We start from the raw sequence: 27,569 nt of genomic DNA on the forward strand, positions 1-27,569 counted from the left end.
TTTATCATTGTCGAGCGATAAACACATCTTTTTGTGTAATAGTATTGCAATATTTATTGAATCGAAAATACATATGTTCCTTCTCATACTCCACATTCGCATGATTTATTTTCGCTTCGAGGAATATTTCCAAGTTTTTTTTATAAATTAGCAGCTTTAAATCGAAAGTTTCGCATAGCATACTACTATTGCTGCGAGAATAGTATATGCACATAAAGCGATTTATCTAAATTGACATCAAATATCAACAACAAGAAAATGAAATAAGACTACTTAGAAACTATGGGGAGAAAAATATCATGGAAACTAGTTCATTCTGAATTATCGAAAAAGGACATTATACACATTTCGAATAAGGTTCGTACTTCGAGTGGGGAAAGTATCGTTAAGAATGTACAGGTCATGTGCATTCGCAATTTGTTTAAAATAATTTCATTATGGCGACGTACAAAGTTTCGTAAAATTAACAAAAGTCTTAATTAATAACGAGAAATCTTGTCACTGTATTCACAATTGTTTTTCACAGTAACAATGTATGGATAATGATGTTCAACATCACAAATTCATGAACATAAAATAATACACTGGAAAACGGAAATCTAGTCGACGTCAGAATAAATTTCGAAACAAATGCATTTTTGCTTGCATATCGATTAAATGCATTCTATTATATCGCTATAGTAATTTAACTAAAATATTTCACCGACAGATCGTAAACGCATTTGTGTTAGCTGGTTTGATCAAATAAACCCTTCGAGTTGATTTCTTAAAATGACAGTGGATCTTTTTACAATGTAATTCTTAAATTAGTTACTCTCTTCTATATTCTTGATCAAAATTGGCAAAGTTCGGTCTTGATCCATTGTTTTTCTATGTTGCAGATAGTGAGACACATTTTCGTATACCAAGAATGTAATCACAGTCGCTGGAGTCACCCTGGTCAGGTTCGCGCTTAGACCCTTGTAAAAGCCTCGCCACCCCTCATACCTGCAATTAACCACCAGCAATACTCTTTCGTTATTTGCTTCTTCTGTTTTCTTCGTTTATTGCATAGAATTTTCTCAATAGGCTACAATGTACGTTTTCATTCGCATTACAGACCGGTGTACGATTCTTGTCGTGATTCATTAATTAAAGCACCTCTCTGTCCCACTCTTTTTCTTTATCTAAAAGGAAATAACCGTACGTCACGAGAATTATAAGCGATAATCATAGATTGATAACAATTATCGTAAACGTTTCACTTTTATTGTTCAACGTCGAAGATGAAAACATTATATAACTCCATTGTATATTTCAATTAATGTTCATCGATCATCAGAATTACTTTTCGATACTTTTGTAACTTAGTTTGATAAAGAATTGTATTCATTCATTGTATACAATTGTATGTGTAAAATGAAAAAAGTGGGTGAAGGAGTTTCTCAAAATCTAGACAATTCCAATTCTATGTAGTTTATTTCTCATTTAGATGGTTTCGCTTTGATGAGTTTAGAGACATACAACTTCATAAATCATCCACAAACGTCCAAAAATCGTACCGCTGATGGTTTAACAAATGATCTGTCTAATTGTAATTACATCCTATGTCTCACATACTCACAACACTCACCTAAACATACACGTAAACACATTGCTCTCTTACATATTGTTCGCGCGTTAACTGTGGTCCTGCCACAGCAATTAATTCATTAGGAAATGTAGTCAAGGAGGGAAAAAATAAGATGATCGCCACAATCATCTAATTCGAAGGAAAATATTTGAACAGCCGATAGAAAGCCGGGATACATTCTCCAGATTCCCAATCGTTCGACAAATATCTTTTTTCTCCATTAAGCTCTACAAACATCATGCATAACCATTAAAAGCTTTGCGCTTGCTATTTTGAAAAGAAATAGTATCTAAATGATTCAGCAGCTAGTTTATAATGAGAAACAATTAAATGTTGCTGCCAATGTTTATTAGGTTATTCATAACTTTTAAATAATGAATTCCAGTCACAATTAGAAATACATATAAATAAATTGAACCTACTATTTTGAAAATTGCAAGGATATTGAATTTTATTGCCATATCATCAGTTGCACCGAGTACCAGACTCTATAAACTTTGCAACATTCGTCTATTGATTTTTCAAAAAGAAGTACATATTCATTCCATACAGAAATATAACATAAATAATAATTAAACTGTAGATAATTATTACATTTCTATGTGTTTTCATTTCATTTATCTTTAATTGAAATTTGCTATTAACATTATGACTTGCATTATGACGCGAGGATTTGTAATTGATCTATTTAACATATTCGCACTAAAAAATTGTTTACTGTAGTTTCAGGTGTTCGCATGATTTGTTATTTATACGATCATGCGACTTTTGATATTTTCTATCCTTTGCTACATGTTGTACCTTTCGCCAGTTACATTTTTACAATAAAACGAGAAGGTACAAACTTTTTCTTTGAGTAAATCTTAATACATGTACAAACAATATTAATTTATGGCAATAAAACTATTAAAATGTAATTTCATCTTAAAAAAAAGATATTGACATACATGATAGATATCATGAACTTGAGTGCCAGCCCAAAAAAAAATTCCTAATAAGAAAAATAATTTAATCTTACGTAGGATTTGTAAGTTTAGTTCCTCTTCTCGCGTGTTATAAGAGCAAATAAAATTATTCTATATGCACGGAATATTGAATAAATAAAATATATGCTTGATCTGTATAAATTACTGTATGTTCAAAAAATAAAATTAACGACTATTTTTGATGTCAAGAAATGTCATTTGTTTGCTGTTCTTAAAGTATTCCGTTATTATATGAAACAGTCATCTAGTATATAACATGATCATAAAATAATGAACGTTAGAGACTGTTTTTAATTGCTCTAGTAACAAAAGAACTAGTGGATTGCTTATTCTTAAAAATAAGTTTAAATAAATTGAATATCTATCCCTATAATATAAAGGCATTTAGAATTCAAAGACTCCAATAAAATGCCATTATTAAGAACAATAAAACTATTCCCAATAATATTGTTTGCTACACAAGTTACTTTTCAAAAAGGAATTCCCGAAAATATTGTCTAAATAATTGGAGTAGTTACATTTGTTACATATACTATAGAACTACCTTTTTGAGTTACACTACCGAAATATATGTTTTATTAAACAAAATATTAAACGTTGATAAATAACAACACTTTCTTTAATTCATTGATGCCAATTAAGATCATAAAATAGTTTGGAAAAGGTTGGCACTTCCAGAATAAAAATAATGTACTGTTTTGCCATTTGTATAAAAATATATCCGGGAAAGAATCTTTTTTCTAATAATACTGTTCCAAATGTACCTCTAATGAAAAAAAAAAGGTAAAAGTTTTAAAATACAGCCAACACATTATCGTCTCAAATAATAATTACTGCCAGATTACATGTGTTGATTTACAAATCATACTTAGGGCTGGGAAAATCCAATATCAAAGCATAATTCTACATTGGAAAATTATAAAATATTTAAATGAGATTAATATGTTCTTATTTTCTTCTACCTTTAATAATTTTAGATTAGTATAATCTAAGGAATCAATGAGAGTTTGCAGGCACATTAGAAAATGTTTCATAAATTACTATAATTAAACATATATTTGGTGTAACGTGTAAAAGGTAGGGAGATAAGCCTTTATAAAAACCCTTCATTCCTTCTGACCTCCATATCGATTGAATGCAATGAACGCAGCCATTATAGTTGTGGTGATGATCTTGAAGTCGTGCTCTAACAACTTGATAAGGATAAGTCGAAGCGGCGGCAATTAATTTTGAAACCGCAGCGAAGTTGATATATTCCCATGTGCTCTGTAAATATAAAAATGAAGATAATATTTTTTCAGGGTTGTCTTTTAAATGTCAAATCAATTCAACATATATGTATAATTGTACGCTAGACTTACCAGTTTGCTGTCAATCGGTACATTCAAGTAATTATTGTACCAATTTTTCAGCTCTTCGTACACCATAAATTGGATAGCACCATGCGAGACACCAAACATTCCAGGTACAAATCCCTGTAAACATGCGTTTTATAAAGTTTTATATTTTACTATAGTTTAATGAATACATTTAAAAAGGAGAATCAAATTAAAATCTAATGTTCCCTCTTCACTAAAAGGAAATTCATTTACCCGATATAAGCCTCTGAATCCTTCGGTTCTATATATCTTTTTAATTCCATCTACCATTCCATTGTATCTAAGTGTTTCTGGAAGATGTTTATCATCCATGTACTGCAAACACAAACGTGTTTTTACTACCCAAAGTGGATTTGTCATAAGTAAAGTAAGAATTCCAGCGTCTGCTGCAGCAAACATGTGCAACGATGGTCCTAACGGCTTCTTACTATTTCCACCTTGGATCCATGTTTTAATGGTATTATAGCTAAACAAAAGCAAGTTTCATGTATTATTAACAAGGATTACTTATAAAACTATTTAAATAATTTAAAATTCTTACAAAAAGAAGTAGCAACCCCATGCACCACCAGATCCTAGAACATTCGGCGTTACCCCTCTATAAAGACCCTTCACTCCCTCAGTCTTAACAATTTGCACCACTGCGCTTTTAAGGCTTTTGTATTGTGGGCCCACGCGTGAGTGACCATCGCTAACTGCAAAAAGAATAGAACGATAAGTACATCTTGTTTCCGGAATTGAAGGTGCAACTAGACAGCGTGGCGAACTACTAATACGTAAAATTCTTTTAAATGATACCATTGTCCAGATAACGTTCGCTATTTCTTCTCGTTCAACTCGTGACGATAACGTAAAGAGCAGTCAAATGATAAGCAAAATCTAATTATTTTTTCTCGCATCACGTGTCATAATTTATCTAACGAGCGTATTGCAACTTCAATCTCATGACATTTTGACATACAATAGAAATCGTATTTTACTCTTAATTGCATTGCACTAGATATTTCGACGAATTCCTTTCCAACAAACAATAATGTACATCGTGTTGGGTTTAATTCACTCGCCACAGGCACAAAAAGACGATTCTTCATTATTCTTTGTGTTCAGGAATATGTTTGTTGCGGTAAATTATCGATGTGTCCACATATTTATAAACGCATTACACAGCCAACATTACAACATTGCAAAATACTTTTAAACGGAATAATTAACAAGCCTTTCAACAATATTTACCATTGTATTTTTTCGTGGGAATAAAATTGTCAACAGTTTCCGCAAAAATCCTACGCTTGTATGTACTACGCTAATTTTATTCCATACATATATGTGTGAAGAGAAATGAAACTTATTCGGAATCACTAAGAAGATGACATTCTCTATTTGCGTCTCGACGTGAATTTCCATAATAATATTAGGTTAATAGTTAAAATTAATAATGTTTCGATTAGATTATTAATATGTATAATTAATAATAGAATAATGCATTTTTTACGGTATGTGTATTGCTTATTATGAACTTAATTTTTCCTAATTTCAATTACTATCTTGCAGATGAACTTTCTATTCTACTTTATGAAGTTTCTGGTCTGACGAAATTCATCGTTCAATTTTCAAAAAAAGATTATTTATAGAACGATCAAATAGTAATGTTACTTTACACGATATCAGGAAACAGACAGAATTAAAATTAATCTCTCTTTGTCACAAACGAAGTGATCACCTAATTATTTTTAATAAATTTCACATTTTTAGTGTAGTTATTGTGAACCCGTCTGTCTCTTCAAACGATTAAATTATCTACTTAATTTCGCCACACGAGACGGAACTTTAATCATAAGAAAAACATTAAAATGTAATTGTTCGGGCTCACGTGCGTCTGATGCAATCTGCGGAATTTCTTGCGATTTGGTGTGTAGCCAACGGATTTTACGACGAAAATACGACAGAGAACGAGCCCCATGAGGACATCATCGGTCTTTCGATGATAGCGAGATAAACAATTACGATGGAATAAGCTTCTGTTTAAGCTCCTATCATTTTAACGCTTCATTGTACGTGGAAGTTTCGATTATGCTTAAATAAGTTGCTACTTTCGAATCAAATATGCTACGAAATCTTGTAAAATTCGTTTTATAACGTTAATTAACAGAAATTACGTAACTACGTTGAAATAAACTCTTTCTTTAAGTTCACATCATATCTTAATACTATTTCATATAAAAACGTTTCAACTATTCCTAAAAAAGATATTTGATTCTGATTCAAACGTATCTCGATGTAAACAAAACCGATAAACTAACAGAAATTACATTAGTAAATCGAAATATATTTCTTAATATACAAGATGCAATAAATATTTGAATTACTTTGAGTTCGTCAGACTGAAGTTAAATACGTGGAAAAGTAGCAATACGAAACTACAACCGTTGCTCCTTGTATTGTATTGAATATCATTAGCGGTAAACTGGTCGATTCCGAGTATGTAATCTTTAAATAATTTGAGCATAACAGTATGATGTTAACGATAAATGTCAATACAAGGTAACAAAAAAATTTTTCGGAAAATTCGACTTCTGGAAATTCTTACATTTGAGAAACATTATAGTTGTAATGACCGAATAGAAATATTAAGAAGGTACTAACAGTAAGATTCGCAACAACGTGAAACAAAGATATTCTTTAAAGTCAATTTAACTACAGGAATGTCTACTTTCCATTCCTAAATGTGGTTGAAAGTTAACCATAAGTCCCCATTTCATTTCGAGGTACTTCATTCGTGTATTTTAAGATTATTATATAATCTAAATTTTATGTACTACTCTTGCATATTTTGTTATATTATTTACATGATAATTAGGCTATACAGGTTATCCACCTAACTCGAAACCCGCGCTCGTGAGACATATAAGAATGGCAACAATGTAACATGTACGCTTATTACTGCAATCAAATGTCGCTGGCCATCTATGAGCTGTTACTAGAAATATAATTAGGCGAGGACACAGAGCGGTTTGTTGGTGACGTCGAAGGACTTAAATTTGATGTCACTATAAGGAGATGATCGCTGAGAAAGTTAGCTTCGTATTTTCGCTCAATGATTTCATGTCCTTGCGTGCTTGAAGCTTCGAAGCAAGCAAACGCGCCTGACTTTGATATCTTAAATTATGTTTACCTGAAATATAATTACAATTTAATTTTTTTATCTAAAATTCCATTCAACTGTTTGAACGATCTAATCACAATGAAATTATCATTACTAACGAATTACAATAAAATTGTTCACTTTCTTATAAACATGGAGACCCTTTTTATATCTCATTTGATAATTTTCTTCTACGTTGTACTTCAAAATTTATGATCGCTATTACCTAATTTTGGATCGTTCTGCTGTGGATATGTCGAATGTAAGAATAAGAAACAAGGAAAACGATTGAGATATAGTAAGACATTTTACAAAATTCATATTTAGACAGTTTAGTTCAGAACAATGCAAATAATTTTAACCCTCGTACTGCAGTACTTGGGTCCGTTCGAACTAATTAGCAAACGACGGAAATCTATTTTTTTAAATTGATCTGCCTAAGTATGAATTCTATGAAGTATTTTATTATATCTCAATTGCTTTTCTATTCTTACATCGGAGCAGCGAATTCAATCACAACAGAACGATCTAAAATCAAGTAAAGCGGCCAATTTGTGGAGAATGATAGTTAATCAATTTTAAAGTATGACGTAGAGAATGTTAAATATGTTAAAAATGAAAATTACCAAACGAGATATAAAAGGACTCTCCGTGTTTATAAGAACGTGACAAATTTAATTGTAGTTCGTTAGTACCATAATCCAAGATATCAAAACCGGTTGCACTTACTTGCTTCGAAACTTCAGGAGCACGCAGGGATATGAAATCGTCGAGCGAAAATGCGAAGCTAATTTTCTCAGTGATAGTCCTCTCCTTATAGTGATATCAAATTTAAAGTCCTTCAGCAGCAATAAAACTTCTAATTTCTAATTATACTTCTAGTAACAGCTCGTAGATGACGATCGACATTTTATTACAATAGTAAGCGTACATGTTACACTATTGCCATTCTCATATGTTCTCGCGAGCGCGGATTCTGAGTAAAGTGAATAACCATGTGTACGTATATGTGGTATCGATCATTAGCTAATTTTTACCATAAATGTATCATGAATATTCACACCAATTAACACAATCTCCAGTTCATTTAAATACGAAGTCAAAGCAAAATGGCAGAAGTACTTTAAGTTTTACCGGAAAAGTAAAGTAAATTGCAAAGTAAACAATGTACTGTAATTAAAAACATGTAATCACATAACAATACATAAATATATTCAATTATAATTCGATTTGTCAATACAGAGAATTTTATTTAAAGGAATTAAATAACAAAAATCGATATTAATAAACGTCACTTCCCGTCGCGTGGTACATTCAGTATTTATAATGCAAAGTTAATGAACATCGTTTGTCTCTGTTTTTAAGCCGGTCAAAAATACATTCTATTCTTCTCAATAACGCCACGTGCTTTTCTTGTTCGACCTTGTCAGGCAAACTGATGGGATCGTTGACCGTAGACATAACGGATTTTTATTATATTCTTTTATATGTAATTATCGTTACTCAATGTGATAACGAACCTACACGTTATTTCGAACTACTTCTATATATGTGTATATATGTGTGTGTGTATATATATACATATATATATATATATATACATGTGTATACGAGATTGGATCGACTATCTACCAACAAAACATGACTAATATCAGACTTAATACCTTGCTTCCTGGTTTTCCTCATGACAAGTTTAAATATAGAATGTATTTGCACCAACTTTCCAAAAATTAATATTAGAGAAATTATTCAAGAAATTTTTATCAGAACATTTATTGTAGAAATTACTTATGCAACAATACTATTTTAGATTAACAATGTATCATCAATGAATCCATAACAAAGTTTACGTTAGATGGAATATGAGGTATTTTGCAAAACATAAAGATAGAAACATAGGTATTTGTTCGAAAATTAAAATAAAATAAAATTGTCACGGCAAATAGCATCATTTGTTTCGAAAATGATTTCACTTATGAATATAATTATTACAATATTCTCTTCGATTTTCTGTAATTAAACAATTCAACTATCGAGATATTTATTTTATGCAACGATTATAACATAAGCTGCATAATGTCAGATTTGTGTGAGTCACAGAATAAAAGCAAAACGTAGGGGAAAATTTTCTGTCTCTAGCACGTATAAATATAGAATATAGCACGTTTACCACGTGCATATATCGAATAGATTGAATTCGTACCCGCCATTTGCATGCACAGCCGTTATTTCGTCAGCAAAGACACACTCAAATTCGCTTACCTGCAAATCTGGTCTTGATCAAGTCTAAAGGATGCAACATGAGCGTGGAAACCACACCACCGGATATACCAGCAACGAGATGTTCGTACTGAAAGTGGCTCAACACGGGCAAAACACGAGCGGTTCCCGGTGTACCACCACTCGACTTTATTGTCGACATTTTACCCGTGTCAAACTGCTCGTCGTTCGTTATCGATCCGTCAGTGGAAAATCCAGTTGCATCCTTTACAACGTTAGCAATATTTGTCTCCACTCTGCGGCATATCTCTTGATCCGCGGCAGGCAGTGCCGTTGCGTTTGCAGTAACGCGAGACACAGCCGAAATCGCTTCTTCGGTTTGATACGTTCTTCCGTCTCGCTTTCTCCTTTTAAGAGATTATGTAATGCAAGAGGACACGACACTCACCGAACATAGCACCGAACACAACTGATGCTTGACTCAGTGACTACTCGCGTTGAATGCTCTGCGCACCACCTCCCTCCACTCTTAACTACCTCTCCGCAGCAAGTGCCATCTTTCTGACGAAAAGGAGACAGAAACTCCTGTCGCGGGAAATTCAATTCGAACTACAAACGCGCGTCGTTCTCTACCACCGCTTGGAAACGATCATCTTTAATTTTTTTAACATTACTTAATTACTTTGTACCAGAGGAATCTAAATTGAAACATTATAACTTTCATCTTTACGTTTCATGAAAAATCATTCAAATCCTCAAAAATGTATGTATGTATATCTATCTACACAATTTTTATGAAAAGTTACGAATTGATCACTTTATTCATTGTAGTGATAATTCTAGTATTAATAATATAACTTATAGAACAGTGAAAATGATGAAACTGGAGTATCTGGAAAATATTTGAAAATATTTTTCATTACATATTTTAGGAAATAAAACAATACTTTATTAAAATGTAAATTTATACCTAATTAATGTAAATCTTCTTAAAGGTAATAAATTTTAAATTACTTTTATACTGTCAGGTAAATTTCTCAATAAATTAAATTTTAGATAAAATTACAAATATTGATTAACGAATCTAGCAAAGAAGGTGTGCTAGATAACAGAACGTTCGTTCGATAACGTTAAAAATTGCTTATCTTTGAATGTTTGATAGGATGAAACACATATTGGCGATTGGTGATGAACGGATAACGGATTTTTTACCCACTGTCACGATATAATATCTCAGTTACTATTCTCTCTTATATTAGCAGTCAGTGTATTGAACAATTCAGTTTGCTGTGCATTTTGTTTAGTGAATCATTAGAAAAAATCATTTGTATAAGTACGTTTAATTTTTAATTGAACAAACACTGTACTTAATATTATATTTGCTAGAATTTTTAAAAGTAATTATCCATGTCGTTGTTAAAATGTTGTGTAAAGTATGTTATGAATTGTTAATATATTCTTTCTGTTAATTAAATAAATTTCAGTGCTCAGAATTGCAAACGTAAACAACACATGACTGAAAGTTTTTATATATTGTGAGATTTAAGTGATAGTCAGTGGATAATGTGATTAGAATTATAGAAGAATTGTATAATTATATATTGGTAGATAAGTAAATGAATAATTAATTAAATAAAATAATAAAGAATACATTTCATTTAACTAGAAAAAGAAAGTTTTCGCAACGGTGGATCATTGGTGTCAATGCTTATACGCAGAATGGTAAGAATCTTGTACTTTACGTAATCATTTTATTAAACGAAATATATTTCTTGTGAATCGAAAGAAGCAAAATGCAAAGAAACGTTTGATAGATGTACGATTTGCTTGGAAATAAATTTTTATAAATTTTTTATCGGCATTTTACCAAGTCTAATCATATACCTGGGATAAATTATCTACGATAAATTAATCGTTATTTCACTATCGATACACACCCATATTTATATGGTATGAAAAATATTAAAATATTGACAATAAGAAGATATATAAAGTCGCTTACTGCTGAACGTTCAGGGTCGCCCACATATAATTGCTTCTCGTTAAAAATTTATAAAACACGAGGTCACATTAATTGATTATACTTTTCAAGTTTTCTAATGTATTCAACGCGCTAAAGAAATCCATTCAAAATGCACTGATGTTTTCATTAATTATAGTTTAACGCATATGCGATATACGTCATGAATAACGTAAACGACTATATCCATTTTACATATTTATTTGATATAAAATTTTAAAAAATAATGCACACAATATCGGTTCACAAATTACAACACACAATCAAATTTTCATCACTCAAACAGCATTACAGTGGTATATAAGAATAAAGATGTTTGATCCATAAATATAATCTCAGCATATATTTATATGTGTGTGTGTGTAAGCTATTCTGACTATTAACACTATTCAGTTCTCAAGCTCAGTTGTACTTTACACGTCGCATAATCGTCCGCCTCGCTTGTAATATCACGGTAATTCTGAATCAAAATAAACACGCAGTGAAAGGAAGGTATAATGTGGAATCACCTTGGTAGATGGATTTGCACGTGTTACAAGAAGACTAGTTATAAGCACTTATGTTTTTTGGTGAGTGTGAAAGACATCTGATCGATAGGGATGACATTCAAACTGAGAAAACAAAAGTCAAGGAGAAATTCATCATACGGTTGAATATATATACATTCTTTCTGATTCTTTAATCATTCATTCGTACTTTATGTTATCTGGCCATCTCGTACATACTCTGCTTTATTTTTACACTTTGCGAACGACATATCTTTTGTCTAGCGTTCGATTAACTGCAGCTCAAAAAAAATTCATAGCATCTGCCATCATATCATTATACTCTTTCGTGTAAATCAGTTTGCTACCAGTTGCTGGAGCAGCCGATGGTGGTCTACCGCCATAGATTATTTCTTCCAACTTCTTCCCTAGGGCTAATGCTATCCTGTCCCTCACGTACGTATACCCACCTTGGTTTTTATGTTCTTCTTGGAACCACATTATCTAAATATAAAAAACACGTAGCCAGATCCTTACAAAGGAGAATTAGATTGGTTTACCTTAGAATTCGGGTACTTTGCTACTTCTTCCGCGAGAAGATGATACGGGAATGGACAAAATTGTTCGAGACGAATGATAACTATTTTATCCTCCAATTGTTTCTCCTGACGTTCCTTGACTAAATCGTAATACACTTTTCCACTACAAATCAACACCTTTTGTATGTTACCTGGTTTGACAAAAGGATCCGGAAGGATAGGTCTAAATGATGTGCCAGGTTCCATTTCGGAGAAAGACGATAAAGCCATTGGATGACGTAACAAGGATTTAGGCGTCATAATACACTGCATGAATAGATAAACGGTTATGCCCAGTTTTACTTGAATAATAGAAACAAGAGATGTAGTTAGAGTAAAATCTGCCTAACCAGTGGTTTTCTGAAAGGCATGTGAATCTGACGACGAAGAGCATGGAAAAGGTTTGCGGGTGTCGTTAAGTTGCAGATGATCCAATTTATTTCAAATAATTGTCGTGTCATAATTTGCTCCACGGTCTCTCCTTGGGGTGCTCCCGGTTCCGTACCCGGAAGATAAATATAATCGTCGTCGCAGAGCTCGAGATATCGCTCGATCCTCGCAGACGAATGTTCAGGTCCCTGACCTTCCATTCCGTGAGGCAAAAGTAAAACTAATCCTACTTGTCTACCCCATTTCGATTGGCCAGAGCATAAAAGAGTGTCTATAGTAACCTAAATATAATTAATTTTGCCTAATTTTAAATTTTGACTTTATAATAACAAAGATTGTATCAAATTAAAAAGCGATAATATATGATAATGATAACGTTCTTCTCGAAAACATATATATTGGTCTTTCACAACGAAATCAAAGAGTATCTTTTGTATAAACGATGTATCATTACGATTACCTGACACGTATTTGCGAAATCACCAAACTGGCCTTCCCACATCGTCAAAGTGTTATGATTGTAAGCCGAGTAACCTAACTCGAATCCTATACTCATAATCATGCAATTCATCAGTTTCTTATCATAACTGCTTTTTTAAAAGATATTGCCTGTTTACAAGACTCACCGCAAACACCATATTCCGACAACGAAGAGTTAGAAACCGTGTATAATGCTTGTCCCGGAAACACATCGTGCAGAATATTTTTGAACGTTTTATCTTTATTTTGATCGTGAATAATGTGAATACGGTGAGAAAAGGTGCCTCGCTCGACGTCCTCGCCGGACAACCTCACGTGGTGACCTTCTTTCAACAGACTAAGAAACGCTAAGCATTCGCCCATCGCCCAATCTGCTTGCCGAGCTTCCATTAATTGCGCTCTTTTGTCCATTACCCTCAGCACCTGCGTTAAAACGTTAAATCGTTTCGACATAACTGTCTCAGCCGAACGCTTTCGGAGAATACTCTGATAGGATATCAGTATGTTCGTAATATCGAGGAAAACAACTGAAATGTCTAATGTGTCGAAACACGGAAACATAACCAAAAAAAAAAAAAAAATAGATCATACCTTAACGTTTATTCATTTAATCACCGTATACCTGATTATGAGAGTCGATATCTTTGGGAGGAGTTGATATTGCTTTACAAATTGTCTTCATGGTTTCCATGTCGATGCCGGTCGATGGTATCTTATTGTTAGGAGTTTGATTAGCAAAGAAGTCAGACCATGGTATATCATGCCAGTCGCTCAAGTGCAACGAATCTATCGTTTTCGCCTTTTCGAACTCCGTTTCGCAGTAGTCAAGATATTTTTCAGTTTCCTAGACAAATTGAAAAATAGAGATAGAACGGACGACTAAAAACTTATCAATATATGGAATAGTAATCAGATCTGTATGCACTTCTTTTGCAATCGCTTCGGTAATAACTCCTTCTCTGAGCAACTTTTCCGTATAAATGGTAAGTACATTCGGATGTGTCTTTATACGTTTATACATTAATGGTTGCGTAAGCATCGGCTCGTCCAATTCGTTGTGTCCGAATCTTCGGTATCCCACTATATCCAAAACAACGTCGTTGTGGAACATTGTCCTGTATCATTAATTTCCAAGTGACAGAAAAATGATTCCTATACTGATATAAAAATAGGACATATAAGTACCTATACTCTGCAGCAACTTTGCTACAATAAGCTACTAAATCAGGATCGTCAGCATGCATGTGAAATATAGGGGCATTTACAACACGTGCTACATCCGTGCAATGAACGCTGGACCGGGAATATCTTGGATCAGTGGTGAAACCGATCTAGGTTTGATCGATATCGTTAAAACAATTGATCATTTATTAGGTTCGATCGTAGTAACAAATGGATATCGTTACCTGATTATTAATTACAAGATGAAGGACGCCGCCAGTCGTGTAATTTGGCAAATTAGTTAAATGCATCGTTTCATAAACAATACCTTGCCCCGAAAAGGCGGCATCGCCATGAACCAAAATGGCCATAGACTTCTTACCGACTGGAATAAACAAACTTTTAATCATAAATTTCTTGATCAGCAGTCAACACAGATGCATACATACATTTAGCATCGCCCTTTTCCACTTGTTCGGCTCGAACTCGACCGACCACGACAGGATCGATTGCTTCCAAATGAGACGGATTAGCCATCATAGAAATAAGAATTTTCTTCTTGGATCTGCAAATAATTTCAACTGAATTATTTATAGTTTTGTAAATTGCGTCACTTATATAATAACATGACTTTTTACCGTTCTAAAATTCTTTCCGCGTGTGTTCCCAAGTGATACTTTACGTCACCAGAACCGAAACCTTCCAAAGGAATCGGATGAAACTGAGTCAGAAGTTGATGCAGTGGTTTGAAACAAACATTGATCAAGGTGTTCAACCGTCCTCGATGAGCCATTCCTATCACAGCGCTTTCTACTCCTGTAAGCATGTTACGTATTTCGGCCGATGCAAAGGAAAATAGCTTTTTCAATAATTCATTAATTTTATTACCATTTTCTGCTGATGTTTCTAAACACTGTATCATCGATGGTATGAAAGCTTCGGAGCCCTCCAAACCGAATCTTTTTTCAGTGGGGAATTTTCGCGCCAAAAAGCCTTCGAACGTTACTGCTCTCATAATATTTATCCAAATGAATTTTCTATGATCAGCTGGTAATTCCCAAGCTCCAGGTACTTCAAACTTCTGTCTCAACCAATCTAACTGAAAAAGATTTGGTGAAGTAATTCTTCATATAATACTCGATGTAATTTCTAAGTTTCAAACACCTTTCAACGATTATTCCTTGTTCTTTCTTATTCTCTTTAAAGAACAATACTTACTACAACAAGGTCGTGAATGTAGGTATACTCGAGACCTAAATGACCACAGTAAACTTGGTTCAATCTCATTAGTATTTCGCGCAAAGGAAGATTTCGTTTAGGACCGCCAATCACGGTGAATGGAGCAAGAGGAAATTCTCTGTCCATATCAGCCTCGGTCATTCCTTTCAAATGTTCTCGCACCACGATCGCGGGTGGTAAATTAGAAGTGCCTTGAAGCTTATACGATTCTGGATTTTGTATGCCCAATGGATCGGTATCGGCTATTAAATGACCACGCGCCTTAAACCAATAAAGACGAACCTGACGATCTATTCGAGTGGATTTACTAAGGTGGATTTAACTTTAGGTCTCGATTAATGAGTGATACCTGATAAGCTCGAATCGTGGCATTAATATCAAGAGCTCCATTTATAAATTGTTCACCTTGCATGTCACCGTTGGACTTGGATTCTCCACTTTTTCGAGAACTTGATGCTATTGGGAAACGAGATAACGATATATTTTGTTTTAAATATAGTACAGTGCAAAAGTCATCGGCCACCTACTAAATGGAAATATTTTGTACTTACGTACGTGTTTAATTCAAGAATGATTGGTAGTTCGCTAAAAGAATATTCAATGATTTGAAATAATTAACGTTTTATGTAATTCTATTCTATCCTGTCGCAGAAAAAATCTCTCGCAATTCTTGTCAAACAATGTTTGCATAAACTCGCATCCTACTATTTGCCATTACATATGTCTTTAATATCTCGAACAATTTATTTATATTCTTTGCCTTGCTCTTCTCTCCATATTGGCTCTAAATCATCTCATACGTGTTTTGTAACATTTAATTTACCGAAGTGTCTAGAAAAAAATCGTGAAACAGCAGAAACGACAAACAAGTAGTATCGTTAAACGAAATATCTACAGATTTGTTTCTATGTGACTCCGTGTAGGAATATTTCCTGAAAGTATGACGAATTACCATTGCTAGATCGCTATCGCAGATGGCCCAAGACTTGTATACTGTACATGTATAGTTTTTTTAAAAAAACATATCGTAATATTACATACAATGAAACTTCGTTTGTATATAATCTTAATAGGGAACAAGTAATTTATATAAACGGAATATTGCAATCTATCATAAACATACTATTAAACTTTAAAGAAAAAACCACCTGATAATACAGAATTTGACGGTTTCGTATTAGAAGATAATTCAATTCGAGTGGACGCAGGTGTTGTCAAGTTAGAAGTTGATGAATATTCCGATGAGGTGGAAAGTTTCGGTGAGCTGGAAGCTATTGGCTCCGGTAGATTATCAGCATAAGTTAGTCTAAAATAGGAATCCCACGAAGCGCTGACGGACTTCGCATCTTTCCTCCACAACTGGTACATGTGATCCAAGTACTGACTGTTATTCATGTTCAACACGTAGTCGTACTTATTGCCCTTACGACCGCCTTTCTGGTCATCATGGTGGAAACGCACTTTGCACTGTTGCGGCTCGAACGGCACGAATAAGCAACGTTTGAATATCCGATGTTGGTCATTGCGGGACTTGAACAAGCGATTCACGCGCGAGACGAAAAGTCGAAGGCTATTATAAGATTGTGATTTCGTGTACATGTCCCCATTTGATGGTATTCGCGATCAAGATGCTGAAAATTTTGTACAAACACTTTCGAAATTTTAAATTTAATCGTCAAACGTACCGCATCGCATTTGAACCTGGGATCATGACATCGTGACACCTGACTGTTTGGAAGGTTCCTCTGTCGACTAACTTCGGCTAATATTCTTTAAATTCTTCTACGAAATTGCTCACTTCTCAAAGTTAAAATTTAGTACTTTGCCTTTTACAATAAATTAAAAGAGGATAATTTAAAAGAAAGAATCATTCGTGTTTGAATTTACAAAATATATATATACATATATGCCTGTATCTGGATGCATGTACATTCACATGTTCCTCAAAGAAAGACTTTAAATCATAATAAATAAATTTGCCTAAATTTTTCAAAAATATCTATCTTCTTCGACGATTGCATGAAAAACAGTGAAACTAGATCGATTGATAAAGCTGCAACTTCTCTCGCTGTTCTCGCCATACGTTCTTGAAATGGCACCAAGCTTCTTATCGATACTTTCTCGCAGAAATGTTTCAGATAGAAATAAGTAATTCGGCATTACAGGATAAAGTGAGATGAAATGACGCAACATGTCACGCAACCCTTAGATGATTTGATTAACCTGCCCTATATAGATGTGCAATTTGACATAACATCTTTCGGTAAAAGAATATTGCACTTTATTCGCAGAAGATGGTTCAAGTCGAAGAAACTATTACGCGTGCCAGTTTTCCTAAGAACCCAATATTCCTTTTCCCTCGCGGTCCTTTTTGTGAAAGCAAGTGCACCAAATGCTTATTGACAATCTAAGTTATGAATCTATTACTTTCGGCTTTCTAATTAATTAAAATGCTTTTGTATACGTAGGGTAACGCGATATCGTTGTACGCAGATCATAGGGTTATAACTATTAGCCCGAGTAACAATCCAAAGGAAACAGTTTTTCCGAGTAATCACATAGTCTCTAAAAAGGTAGGTATTACAATTAGCAAACAAAAATATCGATCTAGTGCGTAATTCATTTTTCAATCACTTCATTTACAGTACACAATATGGAACTTTCTGCCAAAAAATCTTTTTGAGCAGTTCAGACGGATTGCAAATTTTTATTTTCTCATGATGACAATAATATCTATGATGATAATATCTCCGATTTCTCCGTTAACCAGCATTCTACCTCTGAGTTTCGTCGTATTTGTAACCGCGTGTAAGCAAGGCTACGAAGATTATAACCGTTACATGGCAGACAGACGAATAAACCGAACATTCATCACAGTGATCCGTAATAAATGTGTACAGGTGGGTGCAATTGTATTGACATATCTGAAAAAATTGATTCGATATGGTGGCACGATAGAAGAGCGACGCGTATAAACAATTACTAATTTTTAGATATCTGCGGAAACAGCTGTGTCCACTGTTAGGATAGGCACGTCACAATTATCCGATTTATATTATTTATATTATCCAACAGAACGTTTTATAGTTTGTATTAGAGGTCAGAAGCAAAATTAAAGGAAAAAGACGTTTGTCTTGTTAAATAATTAATTAATAATATTTTATTTCAAATAGATTCCCTGAAAAATTTACTTTTCTTTCCGTAGAGAATTTACGTCACTCTTGTAATACATTTCTTGTAAAGATCTCTTTATCTGTCACCTATCGAAAGTTAAACTTGAAAATACAGAAATTACACTTTGTACAACAAAGAGTGTTGTAACAATCACGACCGATAAGATATCAAATATACGATAATAATAGAAATTAAGAAGGGACGGATGTTAAGTCTGTGTTTGTAAACATACCTTTTACGATAAACCAATATGATATAATAATTTACAACGTGGAAAGTAAAGTAGTAATATAAAAATCAAGAGGAGAGGGAGATTTAAAAAGACTTTTCTTTATTTTACATTTCCAGAACATACCTTGTGAAGAAATAGTAGTTGGAGATTTAGTGAAGGTATATCGCGAGCAAGATGTTCCTTGCGATCTTTTGCTTCTTTTTAGCACGGATAATACGGAACGCTGCTATATCACCACATCGAATCTCGATGGCGAAACCAATCTAAAAGCAAGTAATTCTTTCTTAATCGAATTAACACGTTGAATGCCACGTCAGTTTTGCAAGGTTTGGCTGCGGCGCCACGATATTGTTTTTATTATGCGATAATAATGTTGAAATATTACCTACAAGAGGTATAGTACGGTGAAGAATCGTCATTAATGAATTTATCTCACTGAGGTTACCGATGACCTCTATGACGCTGTGGCAACACATGAGTCATAGGAGAGTGACTATGTTGTTGTTGTGCCTTGGGACATTGACATCGCCTGGACGCATGAAATGTAAATAAACGATAAACAAACTGCGGGCAAAACAGTGTTGCCGCTACGTGCACTCGTCGAACGGAGACGAATTTGAATCTTCCGACTCCCCCCCGACCAGTATAAATAAACGGACACGATCGCGAGCAAATTATTACCGAGTTATTTTCCGAGTTGTACGAATTATTATTAGCGATCTATTATCGAGTTATATATTCTATCTGCGTGAATACGTTGTACGAACGTCTATCGACGGTATCGATTATACTTATACTTGAATTATTTATTCTAAATAAACTTGACGGTTGCAGCAGCAATTACTCTCGTATTAGAGATATCGATCCCTTCCTCATCCGCCACAGCGTTGTTGTGCAATTTCGCTCGATTCATTTCTGCGATTATCAATTATCTCATATTGTTTCTTCGAGTTGGATAAACGTATGAATAAACCATAATCCACAAAGGGGCCGTGACAAGATTTAGCATTTATTACGTTACTGTGTAACGGCAAGCGACAATAGACCTTCCAACGGTTTCTGTCCCATGGGCTGCTACACAAACACTATCCTTATTTATCCAAATAAGATAATTGCTAAATGTCGAAAGATCTTTATCGCATACCTTCCTTTAGCCTAGGAACTCGCTATAACTCTTAGGATTTCTCTTCTTAAGGTCCTTCAAACCGAACAAATATCTTTTAATCTTAGCTTTCCTTAATTTACTACCTATTATGAAAAATTACGGGAAATTCCGTTTTTCTCGGATACGATGCTTACCGCTGGCAATTTTCTCTTGAGGGCGGTTAGCATTGTTCCTTAGTCATCAACTTAGTAGATTAACCAATTAACAGCGATGCCCATTTTCCTAACGAAAACTTCGAGAATTGTTAATACTTGAAACGTATTGAAACGAGAATTGTTAATACTTGAAACGTATTGAAACGAGAATTGTTAATACTTGAAACGTATTGAAACGAGAATTGTTAATACTTGAAACGTATTGAAACGAGAATTGTTAATACTTGAAACGTATTGAAACGAGAATTGTTAATACTTGAAACGTATTGAAACGAGAATTATTAACAAACATACTGTTTAAATATACCCGAGTGTTTCTTCAGTACCTATCACGTCCTATACACCTCAACTGTTAAGCCCCTTATTTGCCATCAAACATCTTTCAGGTCGAAACGTCCCTTAGGGTTAATGTTCACTCAGGTAAACCAAAATCCTTAGAATAACGGTAAACGTCCCGTGGTACGTTAGAAACGAGGACATACGGAAAGACCTGGGAATACCAACGGTCAAGGAAGAGATTACCAAATTCTCAACAAGATACAGAGTAAGAATAGAAACACACCCAAACCAGCTGGCAGCTGAAACGTGCAACACAAAAAACATTGCAAGAAGACTAAAAAGGAAACACCCAATAGACCTCATAAAAGATATAACTTAGAAAAAACGAAGCTGGCACCCCGCTGGGGGTAGCCACCCACATGCTATATTTATTTTTATTTTATTTTTTTTTTTCTTCACCAATAAGATATAACACTTTACCAAATGTCCATAAGGACAAATTGTAAAATAACCAAAATAAAATAAAAAAAAAAAATCTCAGGTAAAAGTGAAATTTCCCATGTTCGATAGCCACTGAATAATAGATTTATATTTCATGTATAAATAAAACTTTTTTATATGTTTTATACTGCATAAATTTCATCGCATCATTTTAGTAACAATGGTAATAATAAAAAGTGTATAACTATTGACATTTGTTCAAATTATGTACTTCTACTAATCTTGGTGCGCCGGTCACCGATGACCCCCACGGCATTCAACGTGTTAAGGAACCGATTTCATAATAGAAAACGTTGAAATAGCTGTATCGATGATATTTATAGAGCTATTATTTGTTTAGGCTGTGATGATCCCAAAAATACTCACGAAAATGACCATGTCACAAATAGCATCTATGGAAGCTACTGTTACCTGCCAGCATCCTTCGTCCGATCTCTATGCTTTTCATGGCAAACTGGAAATAAATAACGGGAACAATGAAATAGCCAATGGACATCTAACGATTAATAATTTATTGCTTCGTGGATCCAGATTAAAAGACACAGATTATATTATCGGTTGTGCGATTTACACAGGTCACGATACAAAACTGTCCCTCAATTCCAAGATAAGGAGCAACAAATTCTCTACGGCTGAAAAGTAAGCTCATTGAAAGATGCAAAATGCTCATAGAATCTAAAAACTGATATAGTTAAGTGAAACAAAAAGTATCTATAAGTAATGGACGTTTCTTCGTAGATCCATCAACAAACACATCACCTCGTTTATCGTCTTACTTCTGGTCGAGGTACTAGAATCTTGTATAATGAAAGTTATAACAGAGGCGAATGCGAAATGGGAATCGTATCTTGGTACTATCCAGTCCATTACTTTCGGTTCATTGGCTACGGATTTTCTCAGTTTCACCATTCTATACAATTACATTGTGCCGATATCATTGTACGTTACTATAGGTAAAAACCATGTTTTTTTTATTCTTTCTTCGTGCTAAAAATATTTTTGCAGTACGATAGCAAATTATCATCGTTCAGAATTGCAATTCTATCGATTAAATATTGCCACGATTAATCTCAATTTAATCGCGATGCAAATAGGAACATCTCTAACAAGTTCCAATCAATTGTTTTCGTTACAGAATTACAAAAATTCCTCGGTTCGTTTTTCTTCAGCTGGGATCTCGATATGTACGACGAAGTCACGAATCAACCGGCATTGGCCAACACGTCGGATCTAAACGAGGAGCTTGGACAAGTCGAATATTTGTTCGCGGACAAGACCGGTACACTCACGGAAAATCTGATGGTGTTCAGGCGAGCCTCGATCAATGGAAAGGTCTATATCGAAAAAGATTGCGATGGTAATTTATATTTACTACCTCCAAACGGGGACGAAAATCAAGCAACCCAATTAAAAACTTGGGAGGTAATATCGCATTTACAATGAGAGAAAGTCCTTTAAGTTCTTTAAGTGTTTAATATAGTTTTCGATCAAATTCTAGCCAGATATTTGGCATTTTATGATAAGCCTCTCTCTGTGCCACTCGGTTCAAATTTCACCTCCGAGTCAGACGGCCGGTGTTATCGCTAGACGCACGGAATATCGCGCCAGCTTTAAACAAAAAAAGATTCTGCAGGTGAACAGTTCCTTGCTGATGGATCCGAATTTACCGGAGTACCAGGTAAAAATATTTGTCTCATAGGTGAACATAAATCACGCGTGTTAACATTGCCATATGTTTTTGTTTCTTTGCGAAATGTTGAAAAATCCTTTCGTTTCATATGACACGTTGACACGTCGTGTTAACGTAATTCATAACGAACGAAAGACAAAGCTGTACGAAAACATCGATATTTTATGCGAATTAATCGAAGCTAATTTGACTATCGGTCGAACATTTAAAAATATCTGATCACTATGCGGTAGGCAGCATCAGCAGACGAAAAAGCTTTGGTCGAGGCCAGTGCCAGATGCGGGGTGGTCTTCCAAAAATGCAACAACGACGTGATAGAGTTAAAAATTTATAAGAATATTTTGACCTACGAAAAGCTCGAAGTTTTAGAATTTACTTCCGGTTAGTATTCGAAGATCTATAGAATCGTGAATGGAATCGCAGATTTTTTAAATCGCTAATTCTTTGTCAATAGAACGCAAAAGGATGTCGGTTATAGTGAAAGACACTGCTGGAGATTTCTGGTTATATTGCAAAGGGGCCGACTCCGCTATGTTACCACTGATTGTCTCAGGGAAAATCAACGAAGCTATCACACACGTGGCCGATTTTTCAATGGTTAGTCGATTCTTCCACTAAATTAGTACACTTTCATTACTGCGAATTCGATCGTTACTTCCTACATATGTGTCGTTAACAAATTTTTTAGAGAGGTCTTCGAACCCTAGTTGTTGGCTATAAGAAAATGAGCCAGATCGAATACGATCGACTATTACAGAGAGTGGAACAAGCTAGACAAATAATTGGAATGGAACGAGCAGTATACATGCAGCAAGCTTATGATCAGATGGAAAGCGGGCTCACTCTGTTAGGTGTGACCGCTGTTGAGGATCGTCTTCAAGAAGGTGTGCCGGAAACATTGGAGTGCTTGCAAGTAGCCGGTATTAAGGTTCGTAGGATTAATACTAAGAACAAGAAGAAAAAAAGAAGATAGACTCTGTCAAGATCTCATGATTTTATTATTTAGGTGTGGGTGTTGACTGGCGACAAAGCAGAAACTGCGGAGAATATAGCGTTTCTTTGTGGTCAATTCAAGAGTGGTACCGAAGTACTAAGAATGTTAGAAGTAACCATAGGGCAAACTTGTCTAGTTAAACTTACGAATTTTGAGTAGGTACAATTTAATTATTTTTCGTACGATCATTCCAACTTTAATTCATATTATTCTATTCTATTATTTATAGTATTCTATATATAATATATATTTATATATTCTATATATAATATAGTATTCTGTTATTCTATTTGGTTTCATACGATTCCAGGCGAAGAATTATTCTCGAGCCTTACAGACAGTACGGATTACTAGTCGATGGCTGCAGTATTGCAACTGCACTAAGGGACCATGCGGCACAATTCAGATCAGTTGCAATGGCCTGCGATGCGGTTGTTTGTTGCAGGCTAACGCCATTACAGAAAAGCCAAGTAAGTTTATCGTAAGAAGAGAAAGATGCATTTTATATAATGTTTTTTGATTTTTAATATTTATAAGGTTTTTTTAAATCTGTACAGATTGTAAGCCTGGTTAAAAAAGCAAAGAATAATCCGCACACCGCGGCCGTTGGCGACGGAGGAAACGATGTCTCGATGATACAAGAAGCTCATGTCGGAATCGGAATAATGGGCAAAGAAGGTCGGCAAGCGACCATGTGCTCCGATTTCGCGATAGCGAAATTTAAATTTTTAAAAAAGGTTCTACTAGTACACGGACATTGGTACTATGTAAGAGTCAGCACTTTGACGCAGTATTTTTTTTACAAGAATTTTATCTTCATTACGCCGCAAGTGTTGTACAACACGTATTGCGGCTTTTCTGCACAGGTAAAACACTTTTGGAACAGATGTTCACTTACGATTATATGCAAATGATTTCATTTTACGATCTACGTATTTTCAGGCATTTTACGATGCATTGTTCTTAATGCTTTTCAATGTATTGTTTACATCGTTGCCAATATTGGCGTACGGATTGTTTGAACAGAATTTTACTGCCGATAAACTATTATGCAAACCATATTTGTACAAATTGCATCGGCATAATTATTTATTAACTAAATGGCAATTTTTTGTATGGAGCGCTCTAGGTAAAATAGATAATTCATTAACAATGATCAAACTTCAGAAGATTTCACGATCTAAACCTAATATATTCTTCCAGCTTTATGGCATACCGTTGCCATATATTATATGTCACATGTGTACATATCCATCAATCCTGTTATGCTGCATAATAATACATCAATAGATCAGTGGGCATTTAGTACATTTGTTTTTCATTTAGTTACATTAGTGGCCAATATGCAGGTATACCGAATATAATATTTTTATTTCATAGGAAAATACGTTACACGAAGTTCTCTTTCATTTTCAATTTTTAGATACTATTACGTAGTTGCTATTGGACGCTACCCCTTGTATTATCAGTAACATTATCAGAACTAACGTTCCTTGTATTTGCGATTCTTTATTCATTCGTGCACGTGTAAGTAACAATATTACAAACTTCGCAATTGTAAAACCTACAATTTTGTCCCATTTCTCTGAGATATCTTTTATATTTATTTCACAGACGATATGACGGCGATATGCTGAAAGTTTTCCCAACGTTATTATCGTCCATAACATTCTGGTTCTTAACCATCGTCATTGTTATGGTTTGTCTAATCCCCGACTGTTTAGTTATTATATACAACAACTATAGACCAGTTCGTATAATGAGAAGAAATGAAGAAACACGGCAGTATACTAACAGTAACAATACCAATGATAACACGGAAAACGTACTGTTACTAGCATATATATATATATATTTATAATATACATTCGAATAAGTCAATATTCCAAACTAACGATAATGAACCAACATAATATATTTTTAGAGACAACGCTTTTTCAACACGATCCCATGGAAATTCAACTTTATATTGCGAAAAGCTAAATAAAGTGGAACCAGATTGGAGCACTCCGATTCTAATCAAATTAATAAATTGTTTCTCGTATCATAAGGAACGTAAGTCATTCATTAATTTATTAATTTATCATTCGTTCATCGGATAGAATACACAAATATGTTTATCATTAAACTCCAAAGCCAGTTGTAACGTACTAGTAAAATTATGTTACGCGTTACTATTGTATTGCAGTGTTTATCATTAAACTCCAAAGCTAGTTGTAACGTACTAGTAAAATTATGTTACGCGTACATATCTATAATTGCTTGATTGAAACAATGGAACATTGTTGCAACTCGGATTAAAGTAGTAACTAGTAGTAATTTTAGTAAGATTCATTCATGACACGTGCATTTTTATATAAACATTGTATTCATATAAATATTATAATCGCAGTACAGTAACGATACAGTTACTAGTATAGATAAGTCTGTTAATAAATGTAAATCGTATTTTAACGAACGTATAGTATGATTTTATACTGTTTGGAGTGACTCAGGGATCGCGTTCTTAAACAATTTATAATTTACGTATTTATATACCGATTCCAAGGTAATTCTTTGATCACTTCGAACAATATAATTTAGTGAATACAATGCACATGCTGTTACAGAATTCACAGCGTACTATAAGGAAGATTATTTTATATAACAAGTCTCTGCAATTATCGATTGTAAATTAATATAGAATACAACTGTAGGATAAAAATACGTACTTTTGTACTTTATGACTGAAATACGAACGTTTTTATTTTTTAAGCGACTGAATTTTATAATAAAAATTTAATAAATATATATATTTTTTTTCACTGATCCACAAACTATTATTTATTGCAAATAAATATAAAACTAATTTCATATCGAAAAAATAGATAAGTTTAATTCATATCATAGACAAGTATACGGCATAAACCTCGCATCTTATGGGATTTTGTCCCCAATCTTCTGAAATACCGATCGTGTAAAAAATCAGAGTATTTCTTATGCCTCCTACGATTTACAGCCATAGGTGCTGGAATTATATTCAACTCAGCAAATAAAATTGCTAGAGTCAGTTGAAACATTGAAATGTTTCGATTATGAATATTTTAAACATAATTATTATTTACATATATTATAAATAGTTTTGATAGTTACAGAATTTTTTAATAAGTTAAACAAAGCTAAAAACAAATTTAATTTCCAATACACCCATCAGATATAAAAGTATTAAATATATGTGTACATATTTGATTTGGAAGTTCTAATATTGTTAAACTTTTTTATTGGGAACGATACATATTTGATAAAGATTCATAATTAATACTCATTTAGACAACATTTTTCCGTACCAAATATCGCGTATGTACTTACTTTAGATAAATGACGACAAGTTATAAAAAGTACTTTCATTTAATCATTTAATAAGTTGAAGTTTAGTTTATATTCTTTACCTTCAATACTTTCACCAAAGGATGGCGTTAAATACAAAATCCTAACTTCTCGATCGTAGCATTTTATGATGGCTAATTTGTAAAATACTATTCCCGACATTAAATAGTTTATTACCCCTTCCATTGAAGTTTCAGAGCTATGTATATAATCGTGGTTCAGACACTAAAAGTCTTGCCCCCACCACTATTATATGGAATCGATAATATAGCATGCGATGCGAAAATGGTATGAGGAGTCAGGTGACCCCCAAAACATGGG

General features: G+C 33.8%; 3 protein-coding genes across 5 annotated transcripts; 1 reads left to right on the top strand and 2 right to left on the bottom strand.

Annotated features, from left to right (window-relative positions):
- Positions 1–28: 28 nt before the first annotated feature.
- Positions 29–9,801, bottom strand: LOC132905843 (mitochondrial folate transporter/carrier). The gene is made up of 6 exons (XM_060957539.1): positions 9,382–9,801; positions 4,519–4,672; positions 4,191–4,443; positions 3,960–4,073; positions 3,719–3,864; positions 29–987 (listed from the first exon to the last, which is right to left on the bottom strand). Exons 1-6 carry the CDS (start codon positions 9,539–9,541, stop codon positions 807–809), a joined length of 1,008 nt encoding a protein of 335 aa, XP_060813522.1. The 5' UTR covers positions 9,542–9,801; the 3' UTR covers positions 29–806.
- A 785-nt stretch (positions 9,802–10,586) lies between these two features.
- On the top strand, positions 10,587–26,672 carry LOC132905828 (phospholipid-transporting ATPase IF-like). 2 transcript variants are annotated; one of them, XM_060957492.1, is made up of 19 exons: positions 10,587–11,061; positions 18,161–18,265; positions 18,338–18,592; positions 19,215–19,367; positions 21,539–21,837; positions 21,937–22,151; positions 22,334–22,620; positions 22,697–22,876; positions 23,122–23,269; positions 23,343–23,485; positions 23,577–23,816; positions 23,895–24,037; positions 24,193–24,352; positions 24,440–24,748; positions 24,825–25,011; positions 25,086–25,231; positions 25,306–25,409; positions 25,497–25,707; positions 25,807–26,672. In XM_060957492.1, exons 1-19 carry the CDS (start codon positions 11,044–11,046, stop codon positions 25,867–25,869), a joined length of 3,366 nt encoding a protein of 1,121 aa, XP_060813475.1. In that variant the 5' UTR covers positions 10,587–11,043; the 3' UTR covers positions 25,870–26,672. The 2 variants fall into 2 exon arrangements, with proteins under 2 accessions (XP_060813475.1, XP_060813474.1); XM_060957491.1 differs by lacking the exon at positions 10,587–11,061 and adding an exon at positions 11,238–11,928.
- On the bottom strand, positions 11,843–16,162 carry LOC132905832 (2-oxoglutarate dehydrogenase complex component E1-like). Of its 2 annotated transcripts, XR_009657871.1 has the most exons (15): positions 16,042–16,161; positions 15,672–15,953; positions 15,342–15,552; positions 15,092–15,269; positions 14,903–15,018; positions 14,699–14,838; positions 14,478–14,623; positions 14,218–14,407; positions 13,915–14,136; positions 13,439–13,715; positions 13,273–13,358; positions 12,773–13,093; positions 12,405–12,689; positions 12,056–12,348; positions 11,843–11,970 (listed from the first exon to the last, which is right to left on the bottom strand). XR_009657871.1 is itself a non-coding variant. In XM_060957503.1 (14 exons), exons 1-14 carry the CDS (start codon positions 16,102–16,104, stop codon positions 12,148–12,150), a joined length of 2,718 nt encoding a protein of 905 aa, XP_060813486.1. In that variant the 5' UTR covers positions 16,105–16,162; the 3' UTR covers positions 11,923–12,147. The 2 variants fall into 2 exon arrangements, 1 of the variants encoding a protein (XP_060813486.1); XM_060957503.1 differs by having other exon boundaries at positions 11,923–12,348; positions 16,042–16,162.
- Positions 26,673–27,569: the final 897 nt, after the last annotated feature.

This window comes from Bombus pascuorum, chromosome 4 (genome assembly GCF_905332965.1).
Source record: "Bombus pascuorum chromosome 4, iyBomPasc1.1, whole genome shotgun sequence".
NCBI lineage: Eukaryota > Metazoa > Arthropoda > Insecta > Hymenoptera > Apidae > Bombus > Bombus pascuorum.

Excerpts from the sequence above, each read along its gene's own strand:
- LOC132905843 (XM_060957539.1), bottom strand. The coding sequence starts at position 9,541 with ATGTCGACAATAAAGTCGAGTGGTGGTACACCGGGAACCGCTCGTGTT. Across the intron at positions 3,865-3,959 it reads TACCGATTGACAGCAAACTG|AGCACATGGGAATATATCAA; the intron begins GTAAGTCTAGCG and ends TTATATTTACAG. Across the intron at positions 988-3,718 it reads TGCATTCAATCGATATGGAG|GTATGAGGGGTGGCGAGGCT; the intron begins GTCAGAAGGAAT and ends GGTTAATTGCAG.
- LOC132905828 (XM_060957491.1), top strand. The coding sequence starts at position 11,857 with ATGTGGAATCACCTTGGTAGATGGATTTGCACGTGTTACAAGAAGACT. Across the intron at positions 18,266-18,337 it reads ATCACATAGTCTCTAAAAAG|TACACAATATGGAACTTTCT; the intron begins GTAGGTATTACA and ends CTTCATTTACAG. Across the intron at positions 18,593-19,214 it reads TCCGTAATAAATGTGTACAG|AACATACCTTGTGAAGAAAT; the intron begins GTGGGTGCAATT and ends TTACATTTCCAG.
- LOC132905832 (XM_060957503.1), bottom strand. The coding sequence starts at position 16,104 with ATGCAAGGTGAACAATTTATAAATGGAGCTCTTGATATTAATGCCACG. Across the intron at positions 15,954-16,041 it reads CCACGATTCGAGCTTATCAG|GCGCGTGGTCATTTAATAGC; the intron begins GTATCACTCATT and ends TATTGGTTTAAG. Across the intron at positions 14,624-14,698 it reads ATCTTGTAATTAATAATCAG|ATCGGTTTCACCACTGATCC; the intron begins GTAACGATATCC and ends GATCAAACCTAG.